Genomic DNA, 17,832 nt, shown 5'->3' with positions numbered 1-17,832 from the left:
ATCAGATAGTTTTTCCCCGTAACGATGCAGCGAGTACTGAGTATAGAGTAGGATTTCTAACTGCAAATTTGTGTATGGATTCTTTTGCATGATGATACTGCAAAAGTGTAATCAGAATCTCCAAAATGTATTTATATATGGGGGTTGCTGGAATTGGACCTGTGGGATCTGTATGTAAGTTCAAATTGCTTATTATGTAACTATTACTAGTATAAAATTGCGTTTCAGAAATATCTTCTTGCAGCTGCTAGCGCTATCTCTGTGTTTTGAATGAAGCAGAAAATCAATGCCAAAGCCATTGTTTCTTCAGGTCTTATTGCAGAAAATCAATGTCAAGCAGGGTGACTGACGGACGATGCTTCAGCCACGTGGACGTCAAATGGCTGTAGGCCTGCAGTGTTATGTTGCTGACTATTTGCCCTTTGTCAGCCTGAATATTTGATGATGATTCAGTGGTGAGTTAGTGATTAGGCGTGGAATTTCAAATTTGTAGTTTGTATGTAGGGCATTAAATTGAAATCATGCTAATTATGCGTCTGAAATGTCGATGGATCCTTTGAAAGTTTGTTCATAAGATTTCCGTAACCTTGTGAAGTGATTCTGTGCGCAATTGGCACGTATACAACCAGCCTGCAAGCACAAGAGAAAGGCTACCGCCTCTCATACCACGTATCTGTGTCCACGAATAATCTTATGAAATTGAGTGAGGATATGACGCATTATTTGAGTCAACAGTTCACACCAATTGGATTGGACAGTCAACTGTTCGAAAATAAACTCTGAAAGTTATATATCTGATTCATACTATTAGCTAGATACAGTTTTATTTCTGAACTTCTATAACCTTCCTTTAAACCCGGGCACGTCCCCCCTTTTTGGACAAGAGAAAAGGACTAAAGGAGGGAGGATGCACGATGCTAACGGAAACACACAAAAAAAAACAGAGCCTTGGCACTCCACACCGCTCATCTCTGTATACAACATAATATACCACCCACTCCAAAAACCGCCTGCAAATACCGCAGGCCTCAGTTCCAGCAAATTCTATTCTCCGAGCAAACTTGATGCTCCACCCAGCGATCCCGAGTCCGCGCTTCTTTGCTGTATCCTTGTGCGGAAATCAATCTCCTTCTGGTACCTACAATGCCTCCTACTGACGAAAATGTTACAAGTGTGGGTCAGGAGGACCCTCACGTCATCTTGCTTTGGATTTGCCTGTGCACGTGCACAAGGAACTCGACATAGGAGAAGACGCCAGGTGCCTTGTCCTCTATCAAAAATGATCGGAAGAAATCACCTGCAGGGATTCAAACATTCATTTAATCAAAAGAAGTGCGCAGGGGTTAAAACAACCAAAGTTCACTGAGTGCTTCAGCAGACTAACCAGATGGTTCGCCCTTTCTGCATAGCCTTAGCCTCAAGTACGAGCATCTCTGGCGTCTTATTTCATTTACAATTTCATTAACCTTCCTGGAGAGCTCGTTCTCAAATTGCTCCAATACCAACTGCAAACAATTCATTTGTCAGGTAACTACGACGGATGCAGTAATGTTGCATACCCCAAATTTCTAGAGACAGATGAGTAGCCCATATGGTTACATGCTAAGCACACAATACTGGAACAAACCAAAAAGCTTCAAGAGGAGAAACCACAAAAGGACTTGCCTGGACTGGTAATGCAGCCAAAGAAGAGACGCCGAATATTTGTTCCAGGGTGGCTGGATTTACCATATTTCCTACATAAATTAGACCATCCTCTCCATTTTCCAATAAATAGACCCCATCCTCTTGTACATTTTCACTATTGAGCATAAGGGGACCGGGTATAAGGGACTCATCATCAGCCTGAAAATAGAGTCCAAAATTTAGATAATTTCTCCCTCAAAAAGGACAATAAGAAATTCAGCATTGCTTTAATAAGTGCAACTAGTACCCTTGATGTGAGATCATGGATAGGAATCAATCTCGGGAAGACCAACGGAACAGCTAGTACTACAGAAATGGAGGAGACAAGGGACATCCAATAGGAACGCTCATCCAAACGCCCATCGGTTCTCAAGCCTACACTTTTGACCAATGCTGAAAAAGAAAGTGCAAATGTTAGTGGAATCAATGGACATGGAAGAAACAAAGTAAAACATTCGATGGGCGTAATCATACCTAAAGTATACAAGGGCAGCAGTTTTAGAGCCTCTGGGAGAATCAATTGCCCCGATGAGGTTACAGACGCACAGTGTTTACGGTAAGATTGCAGAATATTTATGCATGTATTTGTTGCTTCATCCCGGATACGGGGTAGTGGAGATGTCGGGATGCCATTAGCAGCTGTATGTTATAAGAATGTCAGTGCTGTTCATAATGTTTCATGGGTGATGAGTTTGAACAAAATGGTATCATTTAAGATACTTTTGTTTTCGATGTTTTCTCAATAAGCTGAATAATTATAAAGCCAGAAAAAGTGAACAGAGTTATATTAAAAGATCTTCACAGTTTTTACCTTGCTTCAGGAAGCAAGCAAATTGTGTCTCCAAATCAGCATACCGGAAAAGGTTGCTAAGCAAACTTGTGCATGAAAGTGAGAGGTTTATTACTCTGATCCTTCTTTGCCCATATACAGTAGTATAGAGAAGCGCACACTGAAAAGTGCCAGGAACAGAATGTAAAAAAAAACATGAATATTATGAAAACACCATTTTAGCAAATTTAATAATTAATCCAACATAAAGTCAACACCCATGCAAGATGACTCAACTAAATCATAGAAGATAAGTGAAAGTCCTCAATTTGAGACACCATGATATTAAAAGGCAAGACTGAACCTAGCAAAAAGCACAGTTTTAAATACAAGCAACCAGTAAAGTTAAAATCATCAACGGTTGGAAATAAAGCACTACTGCAACTGTTACGACCAGGTGTTTTGATAGTTTACAATATGGTTGCACTCAGACAGAAATAGAATACCTAGCTTTCTTGAGAAAAAAGGTCAGGATTTTATTTAATGTACTTTTTGCATTAATAGATATTCTAAGAGAATTTTTGACACTTAAAATCATTATGCATCAAAAAGGCAAATGCTTCTTACACAGTAGTTAGTAGCAAGTAATTACTCTAGTCTGGGTAAGTAGATGGTTTTCATGGGTCAATAACATATCTTAAGAAGGTACCAACACAGCCTAAATTCTAGCAGCATTTCTGGGACAGTGGCCAATGTGATTCTCATAACTAAGTTAGAAAGTAGCTCCAAGCCTTGGGCAAATGCTTGCTAGTGGCAAATAAATACAAGTAACCAATTTATCAATCCCTAGCAAAAAGGAGGCCAAGTGCTAATACTTGTGAAATACATGCTACTCATTCAGTATAGCAACTATTTTCCAGCTCAGAATGAAACCTAAGCATTTCAAGCATTCTAAACTACCTAGTACATACGATGCTAATGACTTCAGCACCTGAGGACTCGAAATGCATGGCAAAGTATCATTATCATGAGAAAACCTTGTTCTAAAAAAAATAGGCAAACAACCATGGAAAAAGTAAAGAAGAAAATACATTCCATCTCATTATTACCTGGAAGCCACATTCCTGATTTTCTTGTAACTTGTCATCATGCCTAAATGTCACCATCACAGTTTTGTCCGAATCAATCTGCACCCACAAAAAATCTCTTATAGGACAGAGAATTAATGGAAATATAAAACTGATAGGAACAACTAACAGAATAAAAAATTTGAACATGCATCAATAATGAAAAAAAATGTGGTCATAAACTCATAATAGTTAGGAACAAGATTTGCATGCATCATTATCTAAATTCTAAACGGAATAAGATTTGCATGCATCATTATCTAAATTCTAAACGTGACGACAATGCAGTTTAAGCCTTCCTTCAGTTGCAAAATATGGCCTGTATCCTTAGCAAGAACATGATGTGCAACATTTAAAGTTTGCTTCGGAGACATGTTTTAGAAGGTTGATGTAGGTAATTTCAGTAGCAATACCAACATATGTATTTCTAATGTTTATCAAACCAAATTAATGTCATCATTGAACTACAGAGGCAAAGCTTCATATCACAGTTGATACCAACAAGGCCACAATCTTAAACCAAATTTGCTGTACACCAGTATAAAATACTGACCGCTGGAAGATCAATGTCAGTAGGAACACGCTTGCAGAAATTGCCAAAATAGTCCTGAACTTGGAGACCCTGACGAAAAGTTGTAAGGAAATAAGTCACGTTCAGGCTCTTAACATAAAGTGCTGAGGATAAAGGATCTGACATTAAACCAACCTGACTGCACCTGACCCGCATAACAGCCTCAAAACCCTGGGGTCTACTGATATTCCATCTAAGATCGTTGAAGAGCTTGGCTGGATCTGAAAGAGCAGAAAATGGATAGTAGTAGTAGACCTGCAAAGAAAAATTAAATATTGAAATTTTTTTGCCAGAAATAATCATAATAAAAAATAAAGCTTAACAAAAAGTACATCAAGATGAAAAAAGAAAACATAGAATTAAAGATGTATGCCACGGTAGGGGCTTCCCCCGCTCGCCTAGACCCCTACAGTATATTCACTAAAAAAAAAGACCCCTACAGTATACCCCTAAAAAAATTTAAAAAAGTAGGCCCCTCAGATTAATGTCACTATTTCTGTAGATGAATTGAGACATCCAAAAAGACTGAGAAAAAGGTCACAAGCAAAACATATGTGCACACATCTACCTCTAAGAAATTTAATTACATGGGGAATCATAGAAAAATGGAGATGATCATTTTTTATGAATATTTTGTCCCTTTGTCCTTTTCTTTCCCATGTATTCTTTCCACAAATCTTTCTAACCAGAACACGCATACCTAGTGAAATGTGGTTTTACCTTGAATAATTAGAAAAGATTTTGCTAGTTCTCTAAGTGTATTTCAGTTGTAAGCTATCCAGGCAAGAGATGGCTCCCTGTACATGGCCAGGTTGCTTGTAATGCCTGATGATAAGTGCTTTTCACTTCAGAAAACAGAACCTTAACTTTCATCAGTGATTTAAAATTTAGAAACAATGAAATCAACATAATCAGTCAATGATCTATGAATCACAACCTAGCTAGCAAACTTAGATCAAGACTATCTATCCAATTATATAAGTCATAAATATGTTCACACATTCTACGACTAGGATATACTATTGTTACTAAATAAAAAGATGCATGCAAGGCCCTATGTCTCGCCATGGTCTCTTCCGAAACTACTAACAACCAACTTGCATTACAAGTATAAGGGAGAATGCCTACCCGACCACCAGTAGTCTGCGGCACAACAGATATAGAAGCAATATCAACATAGGATTGTGTGGTGAGGAATACATCCACACAGACCTGAAAAGAGGGGAAAACAATGTCACCACAAGCCAGCTCAAAACCAAGAAAATAAAAAACTCAAGTGCTTAAAATATCATGCCTGATATTCAGCAAATTCTAGCGCCATTGTCTTGAGGGTATTATCAACAGGCTGCAACAGTTTATGGGCTTCCTGAGAATCATACAAGATTATTATAGTGTTAACTGAGCATTGATGATAAAATGAACATGTGCTGTTAATGAAACAAATATATGGAAGTAGATCTTATTTGTACTTTTAGTGAAGGTAAGACAAGGTATATGAAACAATGCAGACCTTGTCACCAGTTGTAACGTTTGCTCTACCTTCAGCTTCCCTAGCAGATAAAGAACCAACCCCAAGCGATGGCAGCACTGCCAGCAATGCACATTGAAGTAAAAACGTCATTTGACTTATGAACTCAACTTATGTGGCTAGGGTACAGCATTAGGTCAATGATATAGCACTGCCATTCCAATCTGGTACTAACAACAGGTAGAACTTGCTGAACTAGAATGTACCACTTGTTACGAAGGAACAGACAAAGATCAGACTTAAACATAGTGAGAATATTGCTCACTAATTAAGCCAGCATGCATCTAAAAAATAAGTGCCAAAGCAAACTAAGGAAACACTTACAAAGTTGGCAAAAATACAACGCTTGAAATTAACTTATCTCTGATCAGTTAAAAAAGTATACCTGATTGGAAAACAAGAAGTTTTCCACCAGTAGATTTAATTGCCAGGAAGCCAGCCTAAAGAGAATAGAATGAGAAAAATGTTATGCAATCAACCATGAGAGTAAATCTGAAAACAATAATTCTAGTTTGCATAAAAATGTTGAATTTGATCTGCTGCTCAGCAAGACCCAATGCCAAGTTGAAATAGAACTAGCACCCATAAAATATAAGGCCAGTACCTTCATAGCTGCTCCAAAAGCAGAATCAGCAACCCTATTATTCTCAAACATGTTCGGGATGCTTTCTAGTAACTGCTCCAGATTCTCCCGGCACTAAAACCACAAAGGAAAGGTTGGATGACAAAAAAAATGTTTTCAAGCACAATAGGTTTCTCTTAGATCCTTAAGAGAAAAATGAAATAAAAGGCACTAACACATTTCAGCTGCTCAAACACAAACCTCGGATATTGGGAGAATAAGATCTGTCTGAAGAGGTGTATATACATCTTGAACATCAGGAACGATGAGCATCAAAGGCTGAAAGGAAACAAGGTTACTTAGACGACTCAAATATCTAAGATCTATGCAGAAACAAATTGGAATAAAGAAAAGATAAGAGATGGCATAGAAGACAAGGAAAATGTTGTTTCTACACAAACACATATATGATCTGTTAACAGCAAAAAGACGCATATTGATAGAGCCAGGGATGTTGCGAAGGGCGTAGCGGTGCGTGACGAGAGGCCGGGGCTTGAACCCCGGGCGGCGAGGTGGTGCCGTGCTGTCGCCCAGCGAGAGAGAGAGAGATGGAAACGTAGATGCTAGGGTTGCAAGGAAGTAACAATTTGTTGATTCTTGTTTAAAGATAACAGATGCAATTGTTTGGCTATTTATAGCCCAAGCACTCCTAACAAACCACGAGCTAACCTGCTAACAAATATCCTAACAAACCAGTACGAGTGTTTATCAAGAACCCAAATATCCTAACAACTAGCCGACGAGCTGATTCCGTGCGCCGTGCACCTCAGGCCTCTAGCTGCGCTGACGCTTGCCACGGCGCTGGTATGTGATGCCGGTCATAACATCTCTCCCCTCCTCCAAGGACAGCTCGTCCTCGAGCTGAAAGTCGAGGTAAGAGGCCTTGAACTGATCCACGGGCTCCCACATCGCGTTCGTCGTGTCCATGCCTGCCCACTGCACTTCCACGTGCCAGACGCCACGGCGCAGCTGAGCACGCGGCACACGCTCCGGAACGGGCAGGAAGCGGCCATTTTCCATGGCCGGCAGGTCCGGCGGTGTTGCAGGTGAATCGTCCCAAAACAGCTTGAGCAACCCGACATGGAACACGTCGTGGACGTGCCCCGGCCGGCATACGCAGCTGGTATGCCACCGCGCCGATGCGCTCCAGGACTTGGAACGGCCCTGCGTAGCGAGGACCCAGCGTCCCCTTGGGTCGGTCTCCAAGCGACAGAGCTTGGCGATGAAGGAGGCGGAGCCAGACCCAATCACCGACGCCAAACTCTAGCTCGCTATGATGGGCGTAGTAGTATTACTTGGCATATTGCTGGGCCTGGAGAAGACGATCACAAACCTCGGCGAGGAAGGCGTCCCGATCCCCTAGCAGGTCGTCGACTGTGGACGTCATGGCTGCGCCAGCCGTGAACGGTGCTAAGGCCGGCGGCTCCCGCCCGTACACCACCCGAATGGCATCGCCTTGAGCGCGGTGTGGTAGGAGGTGTTGTAGCAGTACTCCGCCCACGCCAGCCAGTCCACCCATGCGCGCGGACCATCTCCAGTGATGCGGCGCAAATACATGGCGATACACTTGTTGACAACCTCTGACTCGCCATCAATTTGAGGATGGAACGCCATGCTCATGCGGAGTTTGACGCCCGACATCTTGAACAGATCGCGCCAGACGTGGCTGGTGAACACGGCGTCGCGATTGCTCACTATAGAGGTCGGGAACCCGTGCAGGCGAACAATGCCGTCGAAGAATGCCTTGGCCACCGACAGCGCCGTGTACAGGTGGCTCAAGGCAATGAAGTGGGCGTACTTCGAGAAGCGGTCGACCATCGTGAGGATCACCGACTTGCCATGCACCTTCGGTAGGCCCTCGATGAAGTCGAGTGAGATGTCAGACCATACTTGCGAGGGCACGTCGAGAGGCTGCAGTAGGCCGCCGGGGTGGAGCGTCTCCGTCTTGTTGTGTTGGCAAGTGGCGCACACGCGGACATAGTCCCAGACAAGCGCGCGGTCATGCGGAACATGGAAGTGTGCGCGCAGGCGTTGCAGAGTCTTATGTATGCCCTCATGGCCGGCGCCATGCGCCAGTTGGAGCATGGACTGGAGCAGGGGGGAGGTCGCCATGAGGAAGACGCGGTCGCCGTGCAGGATGAGGCTGTCGTGGACACGCCATGGCGCCGGTAGTTCTCCAGCCAGCACTTGATCGCGGACGCCAGCCCGTGTCGGCGTCCTTAGCCACCTTGCGGAGAGAGCGCGAAGGTGGGCACGGAGAGCGACGCTAGGGCCCCTCCATCGGAGTCATGGCACGATAGGGCATCGGCCACGACGTTCAGGCGTCCTGGTCTGTACTCCACTGAGAAGTCAAACCCAAGGAGCTTGCTGATCCACTGGTGTTGAGGGATCTACGAGAGTCGCTGGTCCAACATGAACTTGAGGCTATAGTGATCAGTGCGGACCACAAAGCAGCACCCCCACAAGTACGGCCGCCAGTGACGAACTGCCTGGACTAGGCTGATCAGTTCGCGTTCATAGGCTGCAATCATGGCATGGCGTGCGGCGAACAGCCTGCTGAAGAAGGCGACGGGTCCGGTGACTTGGTGGAGCACCGCACCGAACCCCGAGCCCGACGCGTCGCGATCCACCATGAACACACGGTCGAAGGCGGGCAGCTGCAGGACTGGTGCTGTCGACAGCGCATTCTTGAGCGCCTGGAACGCCATGGTCGTGTCGCCCGTCTAGTGGAAGCCTTCCTTCTTGAGCAGCTTGGTGAGAGGGGCAGCGATGATCCCAAAATCCTGGATAAACTTGCGGTAGTACCCCGCAAGACCCAGGAATCCTCGAAGGCCACGCGCCTAGCACGGCACCGGCCACAACACCACGGCGTCCACCTTGTCTTGGTCCATGGCGACCCCGTCGACGGAGATCGTGTGGCCAAGGTAGGCCACCGAGGTTGCGCCCAACGTGCATTTGGAGCGCATCACGGAGAGGTGGGGCGCCTGCATCACTTCTAGGACTGTCCTTACGTGCTGCAAATGTTCTGCCCATGTATTGCTGTATATTAGAATATCGTCGAAAAAGAGAGTACAAACCGGCGAAGGAAGGGGCACAGCACGTCGTTCATCAAGCTCTGGAATGCTGCCGGCGCTTTTGTCAAGCCGAAGGGCACGACGAGGAACTTGACGTAGCCATGGTGGGTGCGGAAGGTGGTCTTCTCGACGTCCGCGGCGTGAACCCAGACTTGGTGGTAGCCGGAGCGAAGGTCGAGCTTGGTGAAAAACTTGGCACCAGTGAGTTCATCCAAAAGTTCATCCACGACCAGAATCGGGTACTTGTCCTTGATCGTCTTGTCATTGAGCGCACGGTAATCAACACAAAATTGCCACCAATTGTCCTGCTTCTTGACGAGGACCGGTGCAGAGAAGGTCGACGTGCTCGAGCGGATTATCCCTTGTGCGAGCATGACGGCGCACTGGCGTTCCAGCTCATCCTTCTGAAGTTGGGGGTAACGATATGGTAGCACAGCCACCGGTGCAGTCCTAGGCAGAAGGTGAATGCGGTGGTCGCAGGCATGGGCTAGAGGGAGCCCCTACGGCTCGTCGAACACGCTGGCGAACTCCAGTAAGATGCGGTCCATCAAGGTTGGCTGCTGTCCCACCATTGACCTGAGCGATGGCTGGAGGATGTCGCCGCGCGGTGAGCCCACACCCTTCCGGTACACATGGCGATCGCCGCGCCAGAACAACATGCACAAGTCGTCGAAGTCCCATAGGATTGGTCCGAGCGTGCGCAAGTACTCGACGCCGAGCACGACATCGAAGCTGCCCAGTTGAATGGTGTAGCAGTTGATCGAAAACTCCTTACCGATGCAGATGGCGACGTTGTGGGTGTGGCCGCGGCATGCCACCTTGTCTCCCATTTGCTACCGTGACATGTAGATTGTGACTTGGACGGAGCGGAAGAGTGATGCGGTCAGCCACGTCGCTGTTGACGAAGTTGTGGGTGGAGCCGAGGTCGAGGAGGGTGAGTAGGCGATGACCGTTGATGACGACGGGGAGCTGCATGGTGTCCACCGTGCGGAGACCCACCAGAGCATGCAGAGACACCACTGGTTCATCCGAATCGGTGGACGCGGCGGCGCCGGAGTCCTCTGCATCCTCGTAGTCGCAGACCTCGATGTAGAAGAGGCGTTGGCAGCGGTGGCCACGAACATACTGTTCATCGTAGTTGTAGCAGAGCCCTGTTTGCGGCGCTTGTTGAGCTCCGCGGATGAGAGGCGCCGGAAGGGACGTGGAGGAGGTGTTGGCGCCGCTGGAGTCGATGACGATGGCCCTGCAGGCGGTCGTGGCACAACAGGGCTCTGGGCCGGAGGTCGTGCTGCTGGTCGCTGGTAGCGGTTCTCGTTGTATGACGATGCCGTGTCCGGGGCCTAGGACCAGCGTTCGTACGCACGGGCCACGGCCAGTGCCGCCTGGAGATCCTATGGGGCGTTGAGCTCGATGTCGATGCGAATGCGATCGAGCAGCCCGGCCGTGAAGAGCTGAATCCGTTGGCTGGGGGTGAGTGTCAGCATGGCACAAGAGCGCCAAGAAGCGTTCCTGGTACTCCTCGACGTTCGTGCGAAACTGGAGACGCGCAAGCTCGCCCAAGTGTTTGCTACGGAAGGCGGCCCGAAGCGCTGGTTGCACAGATCCTTGAAGCGCTCCCATGTCGGTGCTCTAGCGTCGTGCTCCAGTGCGTAGTACCAAGTCCGGGCGGCGTCGCGCAGATGGTACGTGGCTAGCCACACCTTGTCCGCCTCTTGGGTACGCTGACCCCTGAAGAACTACTCACACTGGTTCAACCACCCAAGAGGATCTTCCTTGCCATCAAAGTGGGGAAAGTCTAGCCTGTGGAAGCCGAGAACGCTCGTGCCCGGCGGAAGGTGGTTCTCGCCGCCGCACACTGCCTCCAAACTTGGTGGCAGCACATGCGGAGGCACTGGTGACGGCGAGTGGGGGAACTGAATCTGGTGGATGGGCACCGGACTCATCGATGAAGGCGGCAAGGACACCGGCAGTATGACGGCTGGCGCAGTTGATGAAGGCCCGCTTGCCGCAGCGCCACTCGCTGGTGCTGCCGGTATGCCATCGTACCCTGGCAGGCCGTAGGGAAAAGCACCTGCCGGCACGAGGGCGTCCGCAGGTCGATGCTCCGGCTCAGGAATGCGGTTTGAAAGCGATGTCATCTGCTAGGAGAAGTCGGCGAGTGTGCGTTGCAGATCGGCCATCGCTTGCGTGAGCGTCTCCAGGGCGTGGGTGTGGGCCGTTGACGCGGCAGCATCACCATCCGCGGATCCTGGCATCTCTGATACCAGGTTGATAGAGCCAGGGATGTTGCGAAGGGCGTAGCGGTGCGTGACGAGAGGCCGGGGCTTGAACCCCCAGCGGCGAGGTGGTGCCATGCTGTCACCTGGCGAGAGAGAGAGATGGAAACGTAGATGCTAGGGTTGCAAGGAAGCAACTTGTTGATTCTTGCTTAAAGATAACAGATGCAATTGTTTGGCTATTTATAGCCCAAGCACTCCTAACAAACCACGACCTAACCTGCTAACAAATATCCTAACAAACCAATACGAGCGTTTATCAAGAACCCAAATATCCTAACAACTAGCCGACGAGCTGATTCTGTGCATCGTGTACCTCAGGCCTCTAGCTGTGCTGATGCTTGCCACGGCGCTGGTATGTGATGCCGGTCATAACACACATAATTCTAAACTAAAATATGGTCAAATGGAGAAACAGAATTACTGATCAATTCAAGAGTTTCACTCCCAAAGTAAAAAAGGAAAACTGAGATGATTAACATTCCCACTATTTCAGGGTCTGAATCCCCACATTTGCGTAAAAAAAGGATCGGAATATGGTTGCTGTGCTCTGCTGCCCTGCGCAGCAGAATTTCATTTGTTATGGGAATAGCATTCCATTGAGAATTGAGATTACGGCTCCAAAAAGGCTGCTTCTACAGGAAGTGCCACGGCAATGCAAAACCTCTGTTGCTAAGGACAAGTTTAAAGAAAATGCTAGTTACAATACCATGTCTAATGTGCCTTCAGAGCACTGCTGTTAAGATAATGCAAGTACCTGCTGCTGAGCACGTTTAAGACTGTAGAAGTGAATAGCAGAATCAAACGTGGCAATTCCAACCATTGTCCGAGGACCTTCCTACATTAGACAGGAAAAAAACAGTAAGTGATGCAAATCAGATTTCATTCTGTAGAATATTTTAAGAAAATCAATCCATCAAGTCAGCCACTAGGTATGTTCAGATGTTTTTGGCCTTTGAACAATAATGTTCACTCCATATGGATACATGGATACGAACTCCTGGGAATGGGCTTGTCGGCTGTGAAGAGTGAAGACTATCATCTGTAAATGATGCTTTTATTTAAGCCATGCCAAACAATCAAAAAATGACGTCCACTCCATGTTCTAGTTCAGTCATTGTGCCATTATGTAGATGTCAAAAATCAACTAGATACTCAGTTCCTAGAGTAACAACAGATAAAACAAATAGAGCTGAGCCCAAAGTAGCACCATACACCTTAACAATACTCAAAACTGATAATACAACAAATAGTCAGAATTAAAGCATTTACTTTACTATTGACTCATAGAAACTACAATGCTCACCTGGGCATCATGCAAGTTATGTTCATACACGACAGCATACAAGACAATATAAGGGGACAAAAATCCAATTGTAGACAGTGCTGCAGTTTAATTTGTCGCTATGGTAGTCGTGACTAAAAAAGACATATAGTGGCAGACTACAAAAGTCCAGTACACAACTTACCGGCAGATCTGAAATAGCCTGGGCAATAGCACTGCAAGCTGCAGCAGTTGCACCAGTTTCTATAGCATTCATGGAGACGTCAATAAGGAAGAAGTATACAGCAGGCATTGGATCACGAACCTGAAAAATTATTATGATGGGTTCTCATTGAATAGTATATGCAATAGTCAAAGCGAAGAAGAAACTAATATAAACAGGACAGTGGATTGCCCGATGAAACTCATTTTTTAATAGCCTACTAGTCCAAGTTCCATAAATTTGCCAGAGAACTGAATAGTAGCATGAAGAATATTAAGAAGATTGCATCACATAGAAGATATAAGCTCTACACAGAATATTTAATGCACATACTATGATGCAGATGTTACAAGGACTTCATGGATTAGATAAGCACAAACCAGAAATTCCTTTGTAGCAACAAATTCAACTGTTCCTCTACATAACTCAGGCCTGTCATCAGCATCGCGTCGCCTACCATCAGGCCCTAAGTTGCACATGTAGTCCCTAGGAGTATCATTTCTAAATCCTACAGAGTTTTCAGATCATTATGCATTAAAGTTAGTACATGTAACATGCTAAATAAAATTAAAAAAAATACTTGCTGACAACAAGGAAAATAAAGTAACATTCAAACAAGAAACATAACACTGACGCTGTGAGAACTTCGTGAGAATTTCATACAGGCAAGTTCACATTATATCAAATATTTTAGTCATTAAAAATCAGAGACAGGTAGCAAAATTTTAACAGCAGCAGTAAGTGGTGGCTATCATATTATTAAGTTTTGACATATAATACTAATGAATTATAAATAAGACTGAAACCAATGCAGCAAGCCCTTACCACATAAATTACAGATGAAATGCCTCCCTTGATCAACAAATCTCATGAAAGGATTTATGTACGCTTTGCAACGTGAACACCGAATGGGTCCCATCTCCCCAAAGTCCACAAGCTAAAATATGAGGCAATGGGTTAAGCTTCAAACTAGGAACAAAATAAACTTATTTAGATTATTCTGCTGAATATAATTGTGACTAAATTAAGTAGAGTTTTCATTCAACAGCTGGAGTTGTTGTTAGTACTACATTAAAGCTCCTTAAAATAAGATTGAATTTTCAATTAACCTTAAAAAGAAACTGGAAATTAGAAGTTCAATCCATAAAAAACAAGCAAATAGTTAGCAGATTACCTAACACAACTACACAAGTGATTGCAATCAACACTTTTATACACCAGGGAAGATATTAACCATTGTGACCAAGAAAGCGAACGGTGAGTTTAGGAGTTGGATGGACTATGTATGATCTAATTTGTTAACCTATTATAGCATTCAAATTTAAAGAAAGGGCTCACATAATGAGGTCAACATTAAAGTTGACCAATTGCAGTAATAGTCCCAAGTTTTCGTGATCTTTGTGACAAGCGAAAAGACACTGGGTGCATGTGCCAAAATGAGGGACAATTGATGATTGATTACTTAGTCAACTTATAAGGAGATAGGTTCAGCCATATAGCCTTTAAGATTGATTTCTGGCATTGGTATCACCTAAGTTAAGAGTGGAAATACTCTCTTGCAAGTGATGTATGCAAGTTAAGACTACTGATGATTGCAATGTACAACAAAATATAGCAAAACATTATGTGTTGAAGCTCATAAACTACCCTAGCTCAAGTTAAGTATAGTGTATTACATCAATTAAAGTACCACACAAGTTGCAGTTTAGTGGCATTATCATCGCAATGCATTTATGCAGGTATCACTGATATGATAGTGCTTCAAAGTACAACAACAACAACAACTTAGCCTTTGTCCCAAGCAAGTTGGGGTAGGCTAGAGATGAAACCCACAGAAAACAAGAATAAGAATAGTGCTTCAAAGTATTAAAAAAAATCAAAAGTTGAGTTTATTACAGTACCTATCAATTTGGTCATTTATTTACATAGTTCGCTGAAGATGTGCAGTGTTTCTCTAGGTGCAAGAAGTGACAGCAAATACCTGAATAGGTTCCTCAGATGGGTGAGGAAGAGCGAAAGGTTGAACCATCAGAGCTAAAGGCATGCCCGACGTTGTCAAGAGATCACCAGTACAAGGTATCTGACAGAACATGAATTAGCAGCAGATCAACAAAGAGACAATATTCAACAAAGCTACCTGATTTATAGTGCACCGCATTAAACGAGGGCTACAGTTCCCAGTGTCCTTCACAATAAATTCGCTAGATGCAGCCTGTGATCAATAAGTTACTCTTATATAAGAGGTAGGAACAGTTTTGGCCTGCAACAACATCTGAAAGAAAATAAACACCATTTACACGATTATAGCTATGAGACATACCGGGGGGACGGTTGCTTGGCCACCTTGACGGGTGTCATAAATGATGACTGATGCTTCAGTCATTGGCCGGGGAATTTGAGTAGGATCGATTTTGGACGGGGTGGAGACCTGGGTTCCAGCATGTGGAGAATACGGTATAGTCGGGGTGCCAAGGGGTCCTAGTGTGTTTGGCTGCATCCCAGGAATGCCTGGCATTCCCATAGGTGGCTGCATAGCACCAGACCCAGTTCCCTACAAATAATTTTATAGACCATGTCAGACTTGCAGCTCCTACAGCTCCAAGAATCATAAGAGTTTAAGATTCAGTTCTTCACTTCTCATGCACTATAAACCATAAGAGAACCTCTCGCACACTATAAAACCTTACTTGATAATTAATTCAGTTTTTTTCCTCGATTTTTTATCATACCCTCCCATGTATCAAATGAAATCCACATGCACTTATGTAGGTTAAACTAATAACTAGAGAAACATAAGTTTAACCAGAGAAACATAAGCACCACTTATCTTAGACAATGATAAACCATTAGAATATAATTTAATAGGAAATATAATATCTCTCACACATGGTTATAGGTTCAATCAATCAACACAAGGTTCATATAACCCAATTGAAATTTGAAGATTGTTGATAACTAGCAGATAAGCATTCAAAAAATTTCCTTCCATATGTGACATTAAAGACACCACAATCACCCCTTCAAAACGTCAACACCCCTTCCCTCCTCCAAAAAAAAATCTAATCTTTCGCAGCAGGAATTCAACATAGCAACTCAAGATAATGCTTTTATCACCTGAGTTTGCCATGACGGAGGCCCAAATGCCGGGGCATTTGCCCTGGGTGGTCCCATGAATGGCAGTTGCTGTGCCACCGGTGCTGATTGTGCAGCAAAGGGAGGCTGCCCCCTTGACCGTGGACCCCCAAACTGTGTCTGCCCACTGAATGGTGGCGGAGGCTGCTGTGGAGGCCCAAAGCTAGGTGGCACTGGCTGCGATGAAGTTGCCGCCGTCGGCCCAGGCTGGCTGGGGAATGCCGGCCGTTGCCCGCCGAACATTGGTGGTGCCGGCTGCAACGCCACTGCTGGAGGACCACCGAACGACGGAGGCTGTGAACCACGGGGGCCACGGAACGGCGGCACCTGGGACGCTGCGATGGAGGGGCCGCCGAACGGCGGAGGCCCCTGTGACGTCGCGGCGGGAGGGGCCCCAAGCAGCGGAGACGCCTGCGACACCGCTGCGGGAGGGCCCCCAAACGGGGGAGACGCCTGCGACGCCGCGGAAGGAGGGCCTCCGAACGGCGGCGGCACCCGGGACGCCGCCCCGGCGGGCCCGCCGAACGGCGGGGGCTGCTGCGACGCGGCACCTGGAGGCCCGCCCAACGGAGGCGGCGCCTGCGACACCGCCCCCGGCGGCCCGCCGAAGGGCGACGCGGCGGACGGCGCCGCCGCCGCCGTCGGCGCCCGCACGAACGGAGGCGCGGGCGGGCTGCCGGGGAAGGCGGGCCGGGCCGCGGCGGCGGCGGCCGAAGGCGGAGGACCCGGGCGCGCGGCGGCGAAGGCGGGCGGCGCCTGCTGCGGCGTGAGCGCGCGCGGCGGCGCGCCGGGCGGCGGGGCCGCGCCGCGGGAGATCTGGAGGTTGGCGAACGCCCCCGGGAGCGCCCCCGCCCCCGGCAGGCCCTGCGCGGCAGGGTTTTGCGCGGCGAACGACGGCGCCGGCGCCGGCTGCCGAGGCCGGTGCTGCTCCGGCGACGCCATGGATCGCGGCGGGGATCGGGATCTGGGCGCGGCGCGGCTGGAGGGGAGGAAAGGCGTTGGAGGATCTCCGCTTCCTTCCTTTCCTTCTTGTCAGAGCATGGATGGATCGACCGAAGGGTTTCGTGCGCGGCCCGGTCCCGCCTCGTGCTCGCGCCGGGCAGGTGGCCTACCTCATTGGGCCCACATGTCACGGATGGTTGCCTTCGTCGCGGCGGGTTTCGCTGGTGGCGTGTGGGCCCCGTTGAGCCAACGGGCCCGCATGGCGGTGGGGGACGTGATGGGCGACGTGGCGGTAGGCTATTGGGCGGGTTGCGTGGAGGGGCGTGGGGCCTCCGACGCGGACCGCGGCCACGTTGCCTCCGACTGACGCGGCGACGGAATAATGTTGGCAAGTTGGCAAGGTGTGTATAACGATCCTGGCGACCTGGTAGGGGGAACAGGGTCATAGCCTCTGTCGTGGGATTCCATGTGACTTGGCAATAGGCAAACTGGGACTACTCCAGTACTCCCGGTACTCTATCGAGACGTGATGGCGCTATGTCCCGGTCCAAGAGTGAAGAGTGCCACGCAAAGCTAGAGGTACAGCTGCGCGCTTCGCTGCGCCCGTGAAGTATGTAC

General features: G+C 47.1%; 1 protein-coding gene across 1 annotated transcript; it reads right to left on the bottom strand.

Annotated features, from left to right (window-relative positions):
• Nucleotides 1–722: 722 nt before the first annotated feature.
• LOC112902306 (protein transport protein Sec24-like At4g32640) lies at nt 723–17,332 on the bottom strand. Its single transcript, XM_025971317.1, has 23 exons — nt 16,255–17,332; nt 15,461–15,691; nt 15,278–15,352; nt 15,122–15,220; nt 13,966–14,077; nt 13,521–13,648; nt 13,123–13,242; nt 12,411–12,491; nt 6,505–6,582; nt 6,286–6,378; nt 6,067–6,121; nt 5,664–5,740; nt 5,448–5,519; nt 5,282–5,365; nt 4,289–4,408; nt 4,136–4,204; nt 3,565–3,642; nt 2,498–2,636; nt 2,161–2,325; nt 1,934–2,079; nt 1,666–1,845; nt 1,385–1,505; nt 723–1,297 (listed from the first exon to the last, which is right to left on the bottom strand). The coding sequence occupies exons 1-23, from the start codon at nt 17,212–17,214 to the stop codon at nt 1,191–1,193; spliced, it is 3,390 nt and encodes a 1,129-aa protein (XP_025827102.1). The 5' UTR covers nt 17,215–17,332; the 3' UTR covers nt 723–1,190.
• Nucleotides 17,333–17,832: the final 500 nt, after the last annotated feature.

Source organism: Panicum hallii, chromosome 8 (genome assembly GCF_002211085.1).
Source record: "Panicum hallii strain FIL2 chromosome 8, PHallii_v3.1, whole genome shotgun sequence".
Classification (NCBI taxonomy): Eukaryota; Viridiplantae; Streptophyta; class Magnoliopsida; order Poales; family Poaceae; genus Panicum; species Panicum hallii.
The sequence above is the reverse complement of the archived record's forward strand: the minus strand, read 5'-3'. Positions and strand labels throughout refer to the sequence as shown.